At 41.4% G+C, this 20,413-nt stretch overlaps 1 protein-coding gene across 5 annotated transcripts in view; it reads right to left on the minus strand.

Moving 5' to 3' along the window:
* The window catches only part of LOC116940263 (PDZ and LIM domain protein 3-like), a 44,462-nt gene that overhangs the window by 9,125 nt on the left and 14,924 nt on the right, over window positions 1-20,413 (minus strand). For all 5 annotated transcript variants that reach the window (XM_032949787.2, XM_032949790.2, XM_032949786.2 and 2 more), the window contains exons 3-4: window positions 14,951-15,105; window positions 2,436-2,520 (exon numbers count right to left, since the gene is read on the minus strand). In XM_032949787.2, coding sequence (XP_032805678.1) covers window positions 2,436-2,520; window positions 14,951-15,105 — 240 coding nt within the window. The remainder of the gene's footprint in view (window positions 1-2,435; window positions 2,521-14,950; window positions 15,106-20,413) is intronic.

Below are 20,413 nucleotides of genomic sequence, written 5' to 3' on the forward strand. Positions count from 1 at the left end.
TAGTTTTCCGATTGAAAGGGACGTCTTATTATCCAACATTAAAACTAATTATATTGGTCACGTATAAAATGCAAATAATATTTTTTTCACAAGAGTGAATGCATTGGCTTTTGGTCTTTCCGTTTACTGCTAAAATACACGCGAGGTTTTCATTCACAACCTGCCACTTCGTCCAATTTGCTTTGACATCTGCCTTGAATGAGGCCAGAATGATAGCATAAGCCTGCAGGTAGTATAACGCCATGGCTGCACTGTTTGGACATGTTATAATTGGCCTAAATACGGTTTGCACCTGTGTTGGTATTTTGTGTTAAAAAAACAACTTGTACAGACCCAAGTACCACAACCAATGCCTCCCACAACCACAATATCATTATGATGGCCATCGCAAATTAAAAATCTCCATAGAAACAGCCTTTGAAGTGTTTATTAATAATCTATGGAATAGTATTGGGTCCAATATGAATCCTTATTTTAGTTTCATATACAGTGCCGTAATTTATCCTGTACTCATTAAATCAGAATATTTTGCAAATTGGCAAGTCTGTATGAACCTATGCAGTTATACACCATTCTTTACACAAAGCAATGCATTACACTTTAGAGCATTCCCTGAATCTGCAGCAGAAATAGTTAACAAGTAATGTATGGGTTATTAAAACATGTACACACCACTCATGAGTCTTACATTCTTACCACACATCTACAGTCAATGTTACAGCCATGCAGTGTTGTTTTGGATCTGCACTATTGTGTAAAATAAAAAAAAACAGCCTAAATGATGTTTTATTGTTACTACTGAACTATATTAATAAATGTTGTAGTTATCCATTTAACAAACTGGGAAGGATTTTAGAAATATTTTATGAATTCATTAGCTAAATACTTAAGTTGAGTTGTTTATACAATCACTAGTATCAAGACACAGCAATGATGAAACACAACCAGAATTGTAAAAGCTAAACAAAATCATTTATTTCATCTGCAGCATTTGGTAAATGCTTACACTATAAGTAAAACTACTTTATCTCCTCATATAAAGCCATATTTTGTGTTGTCCATGGTAATCAAGTTGGTTTAAAGTGCATTTTTGTGAATTGGCATAACTTAAAAGCACAGGGGATGACCAGGGGAACAAAGGCTTGTAGAATTATTATTTAAAGCTGAGCAAAATTTTACACAAAGACCACTGATCCAAGGAAGACAAAAAAAGATACCTGGATAGATGCAACTACAGTAACGGATGATTGAAAGCACAGTTTTTAAACTACAACCAATAAATTGTTTATATATTCGAGAACCGTTTCTTAACATCAGGAACCCGTAATTGTTCACAGTTTCATTTTCCATAACGAATGCACCGTTTGGCGCGCACGAACGAACAAACGGACATGTCGGCCTTTACACTTTCTTCTGGCTTGTGCTAATATTCTCAAGTAGTGGCCCGCCACATCTTTCTGGCACCAATCTCTTCTTATTATTATTGTTGTTATGTCGTCAAGCCATTCTCCGTTAGGTCCTTCTCTCTTTCCGGTTCCTTCCATTTTTTTCCGAACGCACTTTTTATTTTCCTGTTGCTGCCCATTCTACACGTGTCCAAATAGTGCCCGTTTCCTTCTCGGCACTCACTGCATCAGATCTCTTTCTCGCTTCTCACTTAAAAGATAACAGTGCGGGGCCTTGAAACTGCTGGCTTGCTTGCATGCTCATTCGCCACTGCGGGTGGGTGGGCCTCCACTCGAGCTTCAGAGCAGATTTGGTCAACTCTTCTACGTCGATCGGATATCCTGGAAGAGGTGGATGTCTAAGCCCCACTTTATCCCACCACATACCAGCTGCCAAGAGACTGTTGCTTACACATTTAGACTGCTAAGAGGACAGAGGTGGGGGGGGGATTTAAGAAATGTGTGCCATATCACTGTGGGAACTCCCCATCTTCGTTTCTCAGTTGGAAAGATAGATCATGATTAGGTGCTTTCGTGACTGCAGGAATTACTCTTTGTTTTTTTTCGTAAAGTCACGTAGAAATAATAAAAAAACGTCGTATGCTATTATATCATTTATTTATACGTGACTTTACCGAAAAAAAACAAAGAGTAAGATAGATCATGTTACTGCTTAAGACGTACTGTATCTATGTACGGAAATAAAACATTAGCCTATAGCGCCCTCTGTTGAGAACACAAGCCCTACATTGCATGCTTTTACATTCAGAAGCATTTTCCAACACATTAAGATTAGAAAGAAAAAACCAAGCCACACGAAGCATACACGTTAAGATGTTAAAGAATGTAATACGCTGAATTTTAACACCGGACCTTACCTGTGGATTGAATAACGGGTCGATGCAGTTTTCAAGATCCAGTGCTTACCTTTGGCACTACAGTAAACGTACTTTTCAAATAGTTAAAAGGAAACCTCCCCAGATGGCTTACCTGTGGTTCGGAAGCCAAATTAACCTTGTAGGGGTGTACCTTGCCTTCCTCCAGCACATTCGGCCTCCACAAAGTTGTTTGAGGTCTACACAAGGAATGTAAGCACTTGATTTAGCCTACATCCTGAAAGAGATGAATAATAAACACGGTATGTTTGTTGAACTTCTTTCGCACCGTACGTAGCCAACCGTGTTCATCGGGAGGTGCGGGGGAATGACAACAAACTAAACACAAAAAGCAGTTCTAAAGAAATTAGCTTTCAATCTAGATTTAAAAGTGCATAGCTCCAATGGCTTCCTTATATCGGAAGGAAGAGTGTTCCAGACCGCCGCAAAAGCGCATCTGAAAGCGCAATAACATTAAAAATAATGGCAAATGTTTATCCAGGAAAGACTCGCCGAGTCCTAAGACACATTTTCAAGGTCCTGTGTTTAACATTATACAAATTAAGGTAACATCTGACATTGTTATATTGTATCATTCCACATTTAATACAAATGCGTAATGAAAATCCACACATAGAAATCCCAACAGGAGTATAACTTTGGTAATGGCTGGATGAACTTGTAAATGATGTGATGAAAAAAGGCAACACAGCCAATCCACTGCTGAATGAAGGACCTCCCCAGGCAGTGTTTGTCATGACGGTTGTTCGATCATCCATTACCAGTGGTTTGTGAAAGGAGGGCAACTCCCCCAGGACTGGTTCAGATATCGATAGCCACTAATGATACCTGTGGCCGGGAACAAGACTATAGTGCAGTGCTGGGTTCAAGGCGCATAACAACTGCATCACTGATCAACCAACCCCAGCCGTATATATGCATAAAACTGCACAGAGAGGCACACACCACAAGGAATAGAGTTCTTGAAACACTTTCGCAGGTCACCATGTATTACGCTATTAATAAACAAATGAGCAACCCACCGCCAGCTTCAGCCAATCCACTGCTGAATGAAAGACCTCCCCAGGCAGTGTTTGTCATGAGGGTTGTTCGATCATCCATTACCAGTGGTTTGTGAAAGGAGGGCACCTCCCCCAGGACTGGTTCAGATATCGATAGCCACTAATGATAGCTGTGGCCGGGAACAAGACTATAGTGCAGTGCTGGGTTCAAGGCGCATAACAACTGCATCACTGCTCAACTAACCCCAACCGTAAATATGCATAAAACTGCACAGAGAGGCACACACCACAAGGAATACAGAGCTCTTGAAACACTTTAGCAGGTCACCATGTATTGCGCTATTAATAAACAAATGAGCAACCCACCGCCAGCTTTAATCTCTGTAATGAGGGACTTTATTATCCAGTCAAGGTCAAATGTGTTTAGATGTATTTTCTATGTATAATGCTACCACTACCAAGGTCATTCATAATTGTTTACAAAGTTTTCATTTTGATTTGTTTGGATAAAATTATGCTAATCCAGATCTCACATGATCTGCTGAAAATGGCTATACATTGTCAAAAGCTTAAATAGAAATCATTCTAGGCAGAAATAGAAAAAAAGATCAAGTAGGCTACCCCCTTGATTAATTTTGTAAAAAAAAAAATGTTTTACCTTGTTGCAACACAACCTTCTACTAAAAAATGTTCAATCTGAATAATATTTACAATGGTCATGGTGCCCCCAGAATGATTGAAGCTAATGCATAACCGCTTTAAACCTTGGTGAGAAAGCACAGAAATTAAAACAGTTGTTTTTAATTTGTACCGAGGTTTGACAAATGAAAACAGTCTCAGACTGAAAAGAAACAGACGTAGGGGTTTGGTTGCTGGAAAGTTGGGAAGTTTGCGAGATTCGATTATTATGACAATGACATTCGGAGGGAAGACAAGTGGGTAACGACAATCTAACAGCGCAATGATACGAGACCGAGGCCAGGCGAGGCCAGGGGAAGTACTGTATTCTTTCCCAACTGTGAAATGTCACGATGTTCATACTGTAATCAACATTATGTGCAAGCTGCAGACGACATTTGCCTCGGAGACGCTGGTCGGCTGTGATGGGGAGACTCTGGAATTGCGTGCCAAGCATGAGGTCATGCTTTGAGGATTTGGCAAACAACCCAGGGGCTTGATTAGTTGCAGGTGGCAAGAGCCAACGGTGGTTAGGGCTGTGATGTGTGCAATGTTGAGAGCATTCAGGTTGAGATGTTCCCCGATTATATATCAGGAACATAATCCTTGCTTGGAACCTGGACAAGCATGCGCACGATAAAATGCTGAACTCTTTGAAATGGAGCTTACAAATGCGTGCAGTTTCCAAAAATGAACTGGATCAATTTGTGTTTGTATGTCTTAATATATCAATTACATGAAATCAGTGATAAGATGTATTCGAAAAAAATGTGTCCGAGGTAAATCCTTTCATAATGACGTGGATAATGTGCGTGATTGTATTTGCAATCTACGGTAAACATTGCCATATTTGTAGAGGGCAAAAAGCCTTTCTGAACTGGTAACCATAAACTAGCTTCTAAATAAGAGCACGCTGAAAAGTTATCGTTACTTACAAATATTCGCCACTGTTCCACCTCAGCCATATACCGTGTCACTCCACTGCTGGACGAGGGTCTGCCCAAATCACGCAGATCATGTAGGGTAGTTGACGCATAACTTCACCATGTTGGTTATTGCGGGTTGTAAGGGCGCATGGAAGAGATGTGGGAGCACAGAAGCACAGTGCAACGACGTATTTTGCCACACTGCCCTCTGTTTTCTACCAAACATCCTCCTTAGCTTTTGATTTAAAGCTTTCGTGACTGCAGGGATTCATTTTCTTGGTTCTTTCGGTAAAGTCACGTAGAAGGGAAACAATACAATAATAAAAATATAAAACAATAAAATTCTCACGACGTTTCGACTGCAACACAAGCAATCATCATCATCATGTGGTTTCACACCTGATGATGATTGCTTGTGTTGCAGTCGAAACGTCGTGATAATTTTATTGTTCTATATTTTTATTATTTTATTGTTTCCCTTCTACGTCTCTTTACCGAAAGAACCAAGAATATATATCCTCCTTAGCCTTCAGCCAATCACGGTCTTAAATTCATGGTGATCGCCCATCTAAGCACTATCTCGGTTAAACAATGCTCACCTCCCAATGGCCATATACCGCATATAAGTGATTTCTAAATATAGATCAAAATGCAACAAATCAGGGTAAATTAATACACACTACCTATCAAGTATCACAGAGCTTAAGCGCCAGGATTGATGGCAGCTTTACTTGGGCGAAAGAAGAGTTTCAGCATGCCCTTAAAAAAAGACAACTTGACAAATTGCTTGACATCCTCAACTCCGTGGCATGCTGTGGTTCCCTGTGCTGGGTTTCAAAGCAGAGTCCGCGTGAAATCAGGGCTTGCCAAGACGTTGCTCGGTTTTAAAATACAAATTTTTCAATTGAGTACGCAAAGTATTATCCATAAATCTAGCGCGCCATCCAAACCCACGGTAACATGTGAGGTCTTGATTTAAAGCTTTCGTGACTGCAGTAATTCATATTCTTAGCTCTTTCGGTAAAGTCACGTTGAAGGAAAACAATAAAATAATAAAATATATATAACAATATTGTTGTGTATATTTTATTATTTTATTGTTTCCCTTCAACGTGACTTTACCGAAAGAGCTAAGAATATGTGAGGTCTTGTTTTTATTTTACCCTTAATGACATTTGCTAACATATTTGCTTATTATTGAGCTATTAAATGTCATTAAAAAAAACTTTCCAGCCTACTGCAATAATACATTAAATTATCCATCCCTTCCGTTAGCTTTGTAGCGATGGTGGGGCTGAATAACAACCCACCATGGTGCTATTTACTTAGCGAGTGTCACTGCTTAATTCAATCTCAATCTCTTTTCTTCTCGATGCTTTACCACTGCATTTATCTACGTGATTTTCGCCCTTCCCTCCTCGTATTTACTGTGTTCCATTGCCAGGTACAGGATCCTGTCCAGGTGGATTCTCGTAACATGTCCGACTCGCCGTACGCCTCTTTTCTTTCACTTGATCTAATAAGGTTGCTTCCACTCCTACGTGTTTTATTGCAACAATATGAGGGCCATATATATTCTTAGTTCTTTCGGTAAAGTCACGTAGAAGGGAAACAATAAAATAATAAAAATATAAATTGTATTGTTTTATATTTTTTATTATTTTATTGTTTCCCTTCTACGTGACTTTACCGAAAGAACCAAGAATATGAATCCCTGCAGTCACGAAAGCTTTAAATCAAAATTGAATATGAAGGCTGCAAAGACTGGAAAATAACAATATTATTCGTGAATAATAACATTTAAAAACATGTACGTGTGTGTTGAACTTCTTTCGCGGCATATGTAGTCAACCATGCTAATCAGGGGGTGTGGGAAGGACCAGTTCACTTTTGTGTAAACAACTAATATGTGCTGCTAAATATGGATACGTCATTTATCTGTATTTAGAAAAATAAGATACACAAATGTGAAAAACAACATGATTGATTTACCTGATATAGTTACCACCAGGCCATTTTTATAGCAGCACGCCATGCTTACATTTTCAATCCCTGCAGCAGAGAGCCCATTACATACACCCTTAGGTATTTGTATGTGCAGCACAGTGAGCCAAGGCAAGTGGTATTCCAAAGGGAGAGTTCACCAGATCACAGAGATCTACAACACGGACCAATATAGGCTTAAAGGGGGAAGACCTGTAACCGAAGCCGTACTCTATCCAGCACCTCCCCCACCCACCAGTTCACCCCGATGAACCCGTGTCTCAATAATCATTTCAGAGACAACACCACTGAAGGGTCCACCTTACATTTAAATACGTGAAACAAACGTGAACCTTTCACTTGTATAAATGTATCTCCAACACATATGTAAAAGTTTAATAAATAATAAACGCTGACATTGTCACTTTGCACGCCAGTGAAATAGTGAAGCCGAACACTGTCGTTCAGATGCAAGGGAATCAACCCAAGCCCAACGTACCCCAAAACGCATACAAATACACGCGTGAGAGCATTATAAACCACTACAAATTATTTGATATAAAACACAGTCCTTAAATCCTCAAGCTAATAAAACACCTTTCAACAGTTTACTTAGTGAAGCTACGTTGGCGGTGCACGAGCACCATTAACAAAACACGCTGCCTGAAAATAAAATATAATTTGGCCACCTTTTGGGAAATTATCTTTCAACGCGCATCATGATGTAACAAACACAACGGTAACGCCTCTCTTGTCATTGCAAAAAAGGCACGAGTGGAAATGATATCAGGTGTAAAAATCCCATCGTTGTTGACTTTCCCCCTGATAACCCTAACAAGTGCTGCCTACATGCGGTCGTGCAGCTGCTACGTGAGCATTACGCAATATCAACCAAATTAATGGGACAATTTAAATGCACTTGACATGTGGACATAATTTGGAGTGTCGCGGCTCTCTGGACATGTTCTGTAACCCATTTCGGCAAGCGTTTTGCACTTCATGCGCTCATGTTATGTCGTTATCGGGTGTCCATTAACAAACTGGCTTACGAGGGATGCATTTCAGCTGGTTGAATTTGTTTTTACTCACTTTAAATAACAAAACAACACTCCTGGACCAAATAGCATGAATGTGGACAGTGCTATGAGAACATAAATACGTCTGCAAAGTGGAACTCAAGATGACTATGACAAAAACATACAATAAATGTCCGAGTGATCGACTCCAGTTATCGATTCTACTTCAGCAACAATTTTTCTTGCTGTGGTGGTCCCCACCTAATGACGGACGGCTTGTGTTGCGCCCGAAACGTCACGTGATTTTATTTATTTTATACCTACGTCACTTTACCGAAAGAACCAAAGAGTGTGGATCCAGTTATCGAGTTGGTTGAAGCCAATTACCCAGCGAGTGATCGGGTAGTTGTACAGAAACAGTGCCCCTCCGCTTAGTACTTTGTCCATCCCAATTGTGCAAAATCTTCAAGGTATTATTTGCTCTTCATTGGTTTGGACATTTGTATTTAGATAGTTATTTGTTGAATTTAATATAAATACAAGTCTATTTTTTTAAATTAGTCTATCAACTTATTATTTAGTGTTTGGCTGCTATAAATTTCCACGTGATAAGCCACTTCGTTGTGCTATCATTGTGGCCAGGTCGCTTCTGAAAAAGAGCCATGCAGCTCAGTGGGCCTTACCTGGTAAAAAAAATCAATTCTAGTTTTTTTAAGAGCTCTCTACAGCTCTCTGGTGGAGGCCCTTACGCCAGCAGTGGCTTGAACGAGCAAATGCAAAGGTGCATCGTAACGTATTACGGTACAGTATCATTAGCGTCGTCTAACACTTGATCAAAACTCATGCCGAATCTCATGGACCGATTACGATCGATCCCATGGAAACGTAGAACAGATAGGCCCGGTTGGAAAATAGATTTTCAATACGATTCGGCCCACGCGGTCCATTATAACAACCCAAAATGACACCAGCCCTAGCAGAAAACTAAACGATATTCGCAAGTAGCTTACACGTAATATAGACCAAAGTTAAACCACTCCCAAGCAGATGCTCATGTGAAGTGGGAGCTGAATTAGGAGTAGCCAAAGGCCAAGTTCAAATTCCCACTGTCGAGGCTGTTGTTGTGCAGGGCAAGTAACCGAACCTGGATGGGGCAGTGTGGTGGTCACGGATACAGCAACACAACACTAAATCAAAGCATTCTTCATTTCTCACAAGGAAGACATGTAGGCATTTTGAAAGGTTCAAACACCAAAGGTTATGTAATCCAGCTACCTGCCTGGGAAAGATAGCTGTAAAGATTCAAGCAAATAATGCGTAAGTGCATTTAACTAAATACATACATTCTTAACTTGAGATACATTTTGTTCGAGTAAACATTTTCAGGACTGTCCCTGGTCATTCGAGTACATCTACAGCACAAACAGCAAAGGACAAACTGACATGCGCAACACACTTCTTTTAGAACGTCTCTCAGCGCTTCACTACTCCCAGCAGGTGTATCATATTACTGGGGTGGTGGACGGTGGATCAGCCTGTACATGCGACTCCCCAATCAATCCTTGAGAATATTTACTGCCACAAACAGGAATCATACTTCGGAAATTATTAAAGCGGCTAATGATCCACTTATAGCAGCACAATGGGGGGAAAAGTTAGGCGCTTTCTTGTCAAACTCCATTGACATTCCATTTCAATGGATATAACTTTAATATATTGATAGTGAATACACATTTTTCATTGTTAGGTTGTTGCCATGGCCGGGAGAGAACAGTCGTGTATATTGGGGCTTGTTGCAGAGGTTCTGAATTTGAGCTCCATCACCGCTCTGGTTAATACCGCGGGGTATATAAACCGTACAAGCTGTGCACCTTACGTGATAGCCGTGAGCTATAAGAATGGTGTGAATAATACTAATGATTTGATTATTTGACTTGTCCACTAAAACATTTCCTACTTGTAAGGACATTTATGAGATTGAGTCGTAGAAAAGATGGTAATTTTTTTTACATGACATTACTTCCACGTGGACAATATTTTTTTTTGTAAAATAAGCCTGCACTTACATCATTAGACCTCCTTTGCCAGTACCAAAATATGATAATAATAGGGTTTTTCCCCTTTTTTCTGGCAACAAAACTGAAACCTTTTTACAAGGAATCATGGTGTGCATTAACCACAATACGTGTGGCCAAAATACAAACAAACACACACTGATAATATATGCATTGTCCTTGAAACTGATTGGTCCACACCAGAGACGGCTTTCTTTTGAGCCTTGTCTCAATTGGTGCTAGACCAGAGGACGCCAAAAGGCGTACAGCTCAAAGACAATGCCACATGTAATAAAGCCTGCACTTGTGTCTCAAACATTACCTCAACCCATTCTTCTGAAATGCACGTGATGTTAACCGAAATATAATTGATTAGTTGAAACTCAATTTGTACGAGCTATCTAACGTAACTTGAGTTGTGTGTTGAGTGACCATAAACAAACCGCTCAGTAATACTGGCAAGCCTTTGGAAAGAATAGGGTGCACGTAAGTACGGGCTATTGGAGCACAATAACCACACTTTACAAAATTTATGTTCTTAAGCACATAATTAGAAAATATATATTTTTAATAGGAATGCTAAAAGTGGGAGTAAATTAAAATGTATGTTGCTTTATAGTATCAATCTGCACGTAGGTTAAAAGGGCACCTCTTTTGCATACAGTTGTCAATTAATCTCAAATATAAACAAAATAAATTGCCTCAATAAACAACACAATGATTGATTGAGTTGATTACTATCGTTCAGACGTGTAATGAAGTCTATAAATCACAATGCATTAAAGGAGAACTTCCAATTTAATAGTTGCAACTTATACTTTCACTTGGCTGTGATCCAAGCCAAGAGCAATGCAAGCATTTAATCAGCGGAATTTTCCAGGAACAAAAGTTATCTTACACAGGATTCTTGGAATGTTATATTAATACAGGATTCACCCACAACCCATACACATGCTATCATTGCCAACTGATTATTGATAACTATTTACAGCTTGCATTCCTTACATTCTGCGCAGAACTTATCCTGCAGGGCCCATATCTTTTTCACTCGGAAGGCCATTCCGTTTATAGGTTCCGAGCACGTGCAAACAATCACCTTTGTTGCGAGTCTCCTCACTGGTCTAAAAAAACAATACCATTTGGAGCGTCCTTCAAGTTGGACTTTAAGATCTTGTTAAACACCCTTGGCCACATACGTTGGGCTTCAAGTGCAAGGGTGTGGGACTGGCCCTTTATACAACTAAAGCTTTACACCGTTGACAGGCACTTATTTTTTAACAATTCTAGACCAGGCAGCATTTTCCCTATCACACCCATCAACTTTCCAGAGATTCCAAGGTTCCAGATGTTCAAACAATGGGGTGCGATTTTGATTTAAAGCTTTCGTGACTGCAGGGATTCATATTCTTGGTTCTTTCGGTAAAGTCACGTAGAAGGGAAACAATAAAATAATATTTAAAAAAATCAAATTTTCTTGCTGTGGTTTTCACACCTGATGATGATTGCTTGTGTTGCAGCCGAAATGTTGTGAGAATTTTACTGTTTTATATTTTTATTATTTCCCTTCTACGTGACTTTACCGAAAGAACCAAGATTATGAATGGGGGCGATGTAAAGCACATGCGTTGGAGGTTCAAGTTCTACGTGCAGGATAAGTAATACAGCACTTTTTCTCTGCTATTTGGATCAACACTGAAGAGTGACATCATTAACAGTATTACATAAAGGTAAGTGTTATAAAATATGAAATGTAAAGTTGCAGATCTGCCATGACTTGCTCAAGCCACTGCTGGTGGAAGAGCCTCCACTAGATGGAGTTGTAGAACACCCCTCCTAGCCTTGGAAGAGGAGGGAGTACCCCACACTTTACCCCACCACAAACCACCTGCTGATAGACTAACTGCGGTGCACCCATTTATACCTGTTGGGAGGACAGAGGCACGCAATTTAAGAAACTTGTCCGTGAACGTATCTTCTCAAGACTCTCCTTCAGGAGGGCCATGTGTTCTCATTTATGATTGTTTCTAACGTGGGATAAAAAGGCATACCCATCGAATACCCACACATATTAAGGGGTAGCACTCGACCTGCCATTACAACAAGCAGTTGGGTTTTACTAAATATAGTATATAAGGTCACACGATGGATGCGTACTGAACTTTATCTTACTGCCCGGGCACGTCTAGTGCCACTTGTGCATGTTCACAGTTCTATCGTCTGGAGCGCATTCCACATTGTCAAGGCACTCGATTATCAGCTGCCAATGGCATTTGGCCGATTATGTTTTACTTTGGCAACTGCTAATTGAGAATGTGCCTTGAAATGCAGTGCTTGGTTGCATTCCATTAACAGCACTGCAGTTCAAAATATCATTAAACATATGTGAAGAAAACAATAATGTGACTTTACCGAAAGAGCTAAGAATATGAATTACTGCAGTCACGAAAGCTTTAAATCAAAATTTAAAATGTGAAGAATTTAAGTTCATACAGTATGCATACATTCCAACTCACAGATTTGTAAGCATGAAAAAATACTGGACATGATTCTTATTTGTTTGACAGGCGTTCATTCATACGTGGTTGGTGGCCGTGAGCAGACATGGACATTGCCCTCTGTGACAGGGTACACGTGACACAACGTTCTCGCTTCCACACTGCTGCCCCCATACAAAAACTCTGGTCTGGCCATTAACAAGCCTATTGTGTGCAAGGCCTGAAATGACCCACATACAGTGCAGTCATATTTCATTAAAATCTCTACAGCACAGTATACAATCTTTAAAAAAATACTCAATCTAAAACAGTTTTATATTAAGATGAGAACAGCAATGGGCGAAGATGCATTTAAATAGAAGAAACAGCTCGCGATGGAAAATGTTGATGAGAAACTGATTAATGCATGCATCAGAGAATGGATACTGCTGGGAGAATGGACAGGTTTTGAAATGTGGATTTGGCCAAAAAAAATAGAAAAGATCGGCTGGAAAGAAAGACGAGTAAAGACGTGTTAGGATAAGACAAGCGAAGTCAGGTTTGCAAGAGAATCGTACAAATAAAGACAAAATACAATTGGCCATATTGTAAACGATGAACGCTCGATGAGAGATGTGTGTGAGGGATGAAGGGAAGGAAAGAGAACAAGGAGCTGTAAGAGGATATATTGCTAAATGAATTGAGGAAGGAAGACATTGTAAGGACATAAAGAGAAGAGCAAAAAGACAGGGGAACGGAGAAAATCGTGAATACTTTGACGTATGCCGAGGACCCGCTAAAATAGAGAAGGCACATTTGTATTGGACTATAAACGTGAAAGGAATTCACCAAGTCGCGGTTACAGACTATATGTTCTTTACTTCAACCATCATAATATATAGTCACAGAAGCTCAAGCCTCGGCGCCAGAAAGACTCCCTGGTAGCACCCTGCTCTATCCTGATATAACCCCAACCAGTCCTGGCCACCCTGGGTTTATTCCCCATCATCCACTCCAGGCCGTCAACTACATGCACACTTGTTGCCCATTGTGTATGTGGGTGCAGACTCACTCTCCAAACCCATCATTACCCAATTGTCTTTGATATTACACCTCTGCAAATGGTCGGAGAAACTTGCGTTTATTTCATGCACAAAGGGGCTTTATAATTTTGTTATATTCAGTGCTGTATTTTAATGTTGAACTTCTTTCGCACCGTACGTAGCAGACATCCCACCTGTGTAAGAACTTTTTTTTTGTTTAATTCGTCAGCCACGAAAGGCTGCTACATTCACCGCAGCATTAACATCTTCACAAACACGGGAACACAATTGCGAGGAGAGCGAATCGTTACACCCCCAACATATACATGTGCCTTCATTACAGTGCATCCAAGCTGGGGCGTGTAAATGCGTAATCGCTTGCACTTGCATGTGTGGACTCGTTTCCTGTCTTGTTACCGCCCATTGTTGCTGCAAACGTTTTTTCCTGTGAGCTCAACCGTTTATCACCACGGAACAATAAACAGCACCGAATTGCAGTTGTTTTTTTTCTCTCTCTCTCTCCCCTCTCTATCCATTAAAATTCCGTCCGAATTATTTGTGCCGAGAGAATAAGAGAACCCTCAGGAATCCTCATGGGAAGCTCGTCGCGATGTCGTGACCTTACGCGAAATCTCACAACAAGCACCCAGGGGACACGTGTCCAAAAGGTGAAGGCGCATCATTACCCGTCACACCATCAGGTTTCTGTGGCAGCTGGCGCACAAGGGTGCATGTACGCCGAACATTCATTCACACGCTTACCGAACACTCCCATCCTCTTTCAGATGCGACACGAAAAAATACCTGCCGATAGACTAAGTGACATAACTGTCGGTCAATGTACAAGAGGCAACGCCACTGGCAATCAGTGGTTGCCTCTTGTAAATGATGTTTACTTCAGAAGTATCTCTTTTGAAGGGCATTTGCATGATTTTGTGTTAGGGTATGATAATGTTTCGCCTGTTTTGCCAATCGCCGTGGACTTTTTAAACATGAAGAACGAATAGCAGCAATGTTTTTGCTATCCATTTAATAGTTAAATTAATGTATGGCGCTCTATAGCTGGATAAAGGCCTCCCACGGCAGCGAGGTCATGGTGCTTATTTGACCCTACGCAACCACACTGGTCAGTGCGGGTTGATGAACGGGGGAGTAGGGGTCCAACACCGGTGCAAATGTAACTCTCGCCACCGATGTTAGCCATGCTCGGGGATCAGACTTGGATCGCCGGGTTCGTAGCACGGCGCGGTAACCAATGTGCCACCGCTCCGCTCTCATTGGGTCCGGTATCTACCTCTCCATCACATCTGATTTACAAGATGGCTCCGTAGGTGCTTGACAATTACCCCACCACGTGCTTGACAATTACCCCACCACAGCACATCCCACCGTGCGGAATTATTTTTTATTTTTTTAAACGTGCGTGGCACTTGCCGGTCGATCTTGAGCGTGAGCGTGGCAGTGCTGCACGCCTTGATGCGCTCCTGGGCCTCGGCGTGGGTCATCTCCTCCGCGTTCTCCCCCTCGATGGCCAGGATCACGTCGCCGGGAGACAGGTTAGCCGAGGACGCGACACTGCCGGGCGTCACCTGTGAAACGCGAGCAACAAAAGATGAGACAGCACACGCAAGCGTGTTAGCCTGAAACGAACCCTCGAACACACACACACACACGCGCGCGCGCGAGACAGGCGACTGAGTACGGTTAAGATCACGCATGGCATCGATAATAACATACGTAAGCGCATATGTGCAAATACACCGCTGAAGAATGTGTATGCTTTGAGTGAATGTAGGGTCAACAAGGGGCATTTCTTTACAAGGAACTGTACAAATGAATGAGAAAACGTGCATTTGAGGCGAATCCCACGCCCACTATAAGCGAGTGTGTTTAACAGTGTGGGCATAGCGAGACGTGATCGAAATTGTATGACAACACCTGTGCACGATGGTAATCTCCATATATATTAAAGGCAAAGTTGTGAATGTGTGTCTGTTCAAAATGTTTAGCGTACTTCCCGACATGCAACAAACATGAAATTTGCCATGTGGGTACTTTACATCACGTAAAAATTATGAAAATACACCTTTTTTTTTGGGGGGGGGAGCTCAGTAACGCATATTTTTATTGCACGGAAAGTGAGCTGTGACGTCAAATCTGTCATGTGACCCTCGCACGTGGAAGCGTAACACATTGTAGTGTAGTGGTTAACGCGCCGCGCTACGAACCCGGCGACCCGAGTTCGATTCCCGCTCACGGCCACCACCGGTGACGATTATTTTAACCGGTCCTGGGCCTCCCCTAGGTCGACTCAGCCTCAAACGAGTAACTGGTGTGGTGTGTGAACATCGCCACTTGGGGGACCAAGGCGGCCGGGCGTGGTGAATCCAAGTCCCGGGCGAAGCCGGGTAGTACAGCTAGTTTTCCATAAACAGACTGGAAATTTTGAGATGTGAGCATGGTCACAAGGGAGAATATGGGTTGGATGGAGAGATAAGAGTTTAACACGTAGGCTTGTGGCCAATATCATTCAAAATAAAGGTTTTTGTTTTTGAGTAACGATGAAGGATGGATTTTGGTTTAAAGCTTTTATGACTGCAGGGAATCATATTCTTGGTTCTTTTGGTAAAGTCACGTAGAAGGGAAACAATAAAATAATAAATAAAAATATAAAACAATAAAATTCTCACGACGTTTCGACTGCAAAACAAGCATATTTTTTTATTTTATTGTTTCCCTTCTACGTGACTTTACCGAAAGAACCAAGAATATAAAGATGAAGGATGGGTTTAAGAGGAAAGTCCAGTCGAAACAATCCAGGAATTACAAACGATGTTGATTGAGCACATTTTCAGGAGGTGAAAGCTTTATAAAGAGGCCTAGAGGCAGACAAAGAAAAATTGCTTCTTGATTACCTGAAAGGATAGGGGTCTAATGCAGTGAATTGAAGAAGCAAGCTCAAGATCGGACAGGATGTTTGAGCCAAAAACTTCATAATTAAAACGCGCATCAAAAACTGCCATTACTATGTAGAATGGTGGATATGTTTACCAATGTCCAAGGCCAACACTTAGGTGTCCATGCGGTTTGCAATAGGCCATGCAACTCGGCAACAAGAGCGCAATTTCAACTGTCATAACCACGACGTCAAAGGATACACACCACACGATCCTCCACGTTAAGTGTACATTCTCACAACGGTTATGGTGCAGAAGGAAGGAGTGCCCGGGGCACAAGTGACCGCATTCTGGGAGGGAGGCTCCCCGCCGGATGAGCTGGGGACCTGCATTCCGTTTATAGCCACAGCCGCCCAGGACAGCTGTCATCACCTGCAAGCCCAGTGGCGCGAGAGGCGAGGTGTCCTGCTCATGCGCCTGTGCTCAGCTATGCACGAGAACTCCTTTTGCCACTGCTTGACGACGGCCTCCCCAAGGCCCTGGCCAATTAACCGCCCACACCGCGCTGTTAACTGCCGTTTGCACAATGGTGTAACGGTCACGGTCTATATATTTCACACATCCGAACCTTGCAAAGATCCACCCACACGACAATCCCCAGCGAGTGAGTCAGCGATCCAACGCCGTCCTGCAACTTGGCCAAGCTCGTCGGTGTGGGTTGGTGAAGGTGGAGAGCACACGTGCGTGGAGCATTGAGATCTAATGCGACGATGTACGTCTTCACTGCACACTTTTTTTTACAGCAGAAGCGTAAGATTATAATAAAAGCATTGTGGTGACAAGAGGGCAGCCAACAGGACAATCTATTCGGTGTCTCCGGAGGCTGTGAAGGGAGCGCGAGCTCGACGCAAACAGGAAAGCATGACATTTTTATTTAAAGCTTTCGTGACTGCAGTAATTCATATTCTTAGCTCTTTCGGTAAAGTCACGTTGAAGGGAAACAATAAAATAATAAAATATATATAAAACAATAAATGATGACCGTTTGCGTTATGGTCGAAACGTGATAATTTTTATTGCTTTATATTTTTTTATTATTTTATTGTTTCCCTTCAACGTGACTTTACCTAAAGAGCTAAGAATAGGAAAGCATGAAGTCATTGTATGGGAATACTTTGACAGATCAACAGTTGTACAGACAACTCCAGAACATCCTTGCAGCAGAGATGGCCATGCTAAAATAGATGTTGGGAAAAATCTCGAATAGAAAGGAATTTGAAGTTTCATCCATTGCGGAAGTTATCCTTATTCAACTCTAGACTTAGATGGAAAGCTAGACTTACCTGGCTTGGGTATGTGTTGAGAACAGAGTGAGAAAATGGCATTAACAGGGATATGGAGATGTTACCGGTGCAAGGCAAAAGGATAAAAAAGGAGACCAAGAGTGAGATGGAAGGATGTGGTTGAATGAGATGTGAAAGAGCTGCGTGGAGAGTGGATTCAGCTTGGGGCAAACGTACATGAGGGAAACAATATCTGAGCATCCAAAGAGATGCAGGAATGGAACTTCTGGCTAAACTAAAGAATTAGATTCTTGCAGATGTGTATGTTATGGCCTTGCTCTGAAAGCCTTCAAAGACATTGGCTTCGGACGAAATGCTAGCACAGACGTTATGAACAATGGAGTGCTTTAAGCTAAGAAAAATTTAACCACAATTTTTTCTGGCATAAGGATTGCACATGCGAGGGGGGGGGGAAGCTAAAATTGCATTTTGTTAATGGCATGGTGTCAAAAATGGAAGAAAATAAATATATAAAGTCAGCTTTTGTAGTGTTGTGCCTTTAGTGCTGAGAAAAAATGTGTTTATTTGAACATTCAGCATATGTAGTGCTTCTCACACTCCAGTTCCAACGCTTCTCCAGAGGCAATGCCTATCCAGATATCCATATCTTAAAAATAAAAACAGATGCTAGCAAACTACTATTGCCTAATATACTCTTAAGTGAAGAAATCTTATGTACGATTAAAAAAATAATTATGAACTGCCTATACGGACCGAGGTTGGCTCGTGATTTGTGCATCCAGTTCGTTTTAGGAGATTTAATTCCAAAATATCAGGTCAAATAGAATAGTTAATCTACTAATATCCCCGATAGAAAATTAAGCCTTTTAACATTTGAGTAACATACCTGGTAAAAAGCACCGAGGTCAGACACGGGGTAACCGAGGGGATACTTTTTCGAACACGGTAAAAGAGTTTAAAAAGTGAGGCATTACATTTACCGTCGCCTTCACCCCTTTAACGGATACTCTTCGGAAAGCCATCAAGGGACACACGAAACCCCCACCACCACCACCTCGGCATCATAGACAGTTGTGCTTCTGTCGTTTGGGCTTTAGACCGTGCGAGTATATTTAGAAAACAATCTGGAAGACTGATCACATGAGCTTTAGCGACACACAAGGGCAGAGGCTGCACCGACCAACGCGGACAGAAACACCGACACACGTCACCGGAATGAGAGGCTGTAGTCGCTGGGAGGCGAGCAGTACACAGCTCTCTGGCTGCACTCCACCGGAGGAAACCTTGACTCGACTTTCAATAAAGAGATTCCACGGTTGTACTACAGCGCTGTTTATTTAGACATAAAAAAGCCTAGCTCCTATCTGCCCTGTGACTCTCGCACGAGCTGCACTTACACGCATGAAGGCCTTCTTCAAGCTAAAAATGTTTTCAGTGCATTAAGACCACCGGCCACTATGAGCCAAAGCTGCCTTTCAAAACTCATTCCAAACGACGACGGACGGACGTGCCCCGACATTTCGCAACGGTGCCCCTCTTAATACACAGGTTATGCTAAAATTGTTACCACATCAACATCCTATTTAACCTTGACTTGTTCAATTCAGAGATCTAATTTGGTGCAGCGTTTATGTATGTGTAAAAAGGTATCTCTTCATGGGAGTTATGTTCAAGTATCTCATCATTCACTTGGGTAATTAATGAGCACAGTGTCACGGTACTACATTTACATATATTTGGTTATGTAATAGTTGAGTCCCATACTGCTCAATAATGTGTAATATTCTCCGTAGGCTTTTTGCAATACCAGTATTTATACTGTACATACAGAAATATGTCAGTTTTCAAACATCACCTACTCTTGTTGTTTATGTAATGTTGAATTTCGATTTAAAGCTTTCGTGACTGCAAGGATTCATCTTCTTTGGTTCTTTCGGTAAAGTCACGTAGAATGAGAGTAAAATAATAAAATAAAATAAGACAATAAGATTCTCACGACGTTTCGGCCACAACACAAGTAGCCTTCTTCAGGTGAAGGAACAAAACTGCCGGGACGACAGAGCTTCAATGAACGCTGCTAAGATTCGTAGCGTCTTTTAAGCTAGGTGAGAGAAGTGAGGCCTCAACCTTACGAATCTTAGCAGCGTTCATTGAAGCTCTGTCGTCCCGACAGTTTTGTTCCTTCACCTGAAGAAGGCTACTTGTGTTGTGGCCGAAACGTCGTGAGAATCTTATTGTCTTATTCTATTGTATTATTTTATTCTCATTCTATGTAGTTGCTCTATCAAATAAATGATTGGTAAAAAGCCAATATATATCCATGAATCTCCATTCCAATCCCATAAAAGGAATGATTTCCCTTTCAATGCCAATGTCTGATAATCCCCGAGCATCACAGCTATTATGCATCACAAAGGAATTGTACCCTCAGTTCATGAGCCCTGAACAGCACGCATCATGGGACTGAATGCAAACAAGAGGCCGGGTGCTGCTCTCTTTGTACAGGAATTCAATGACATCATCTCCACGATGCAAACAAATGGGTGTCAGCAGAGCTGCCAAACTGAAAGTGTATTCTGGAGAAATGCATATATAAAATGACTGCAGTTTCCTGTTTCACTATGACAGTCAACTTTGAAAGCATGTTTCTTGGAAATGGTGCACTCGAATTTGAAGGAGTCTTCTAAAATAGGATG

Source organism: Petromyzon marinus, chromosome 8 (assembly GCF_048934315.1).
Source record: "Petromyzon marinus isolate PM22_M1 ecotype Great Lakes invasive population chromosome 8, UKy_Petmar_22M1.pri1.0, whole genome shotgun sequence".
NCBI lineage: Eukaryota > Metazoa > Chordata > Hyperoartia > Petromyzontiformes > Petromyzontidae > Petromyzon > Petromyzon marinus.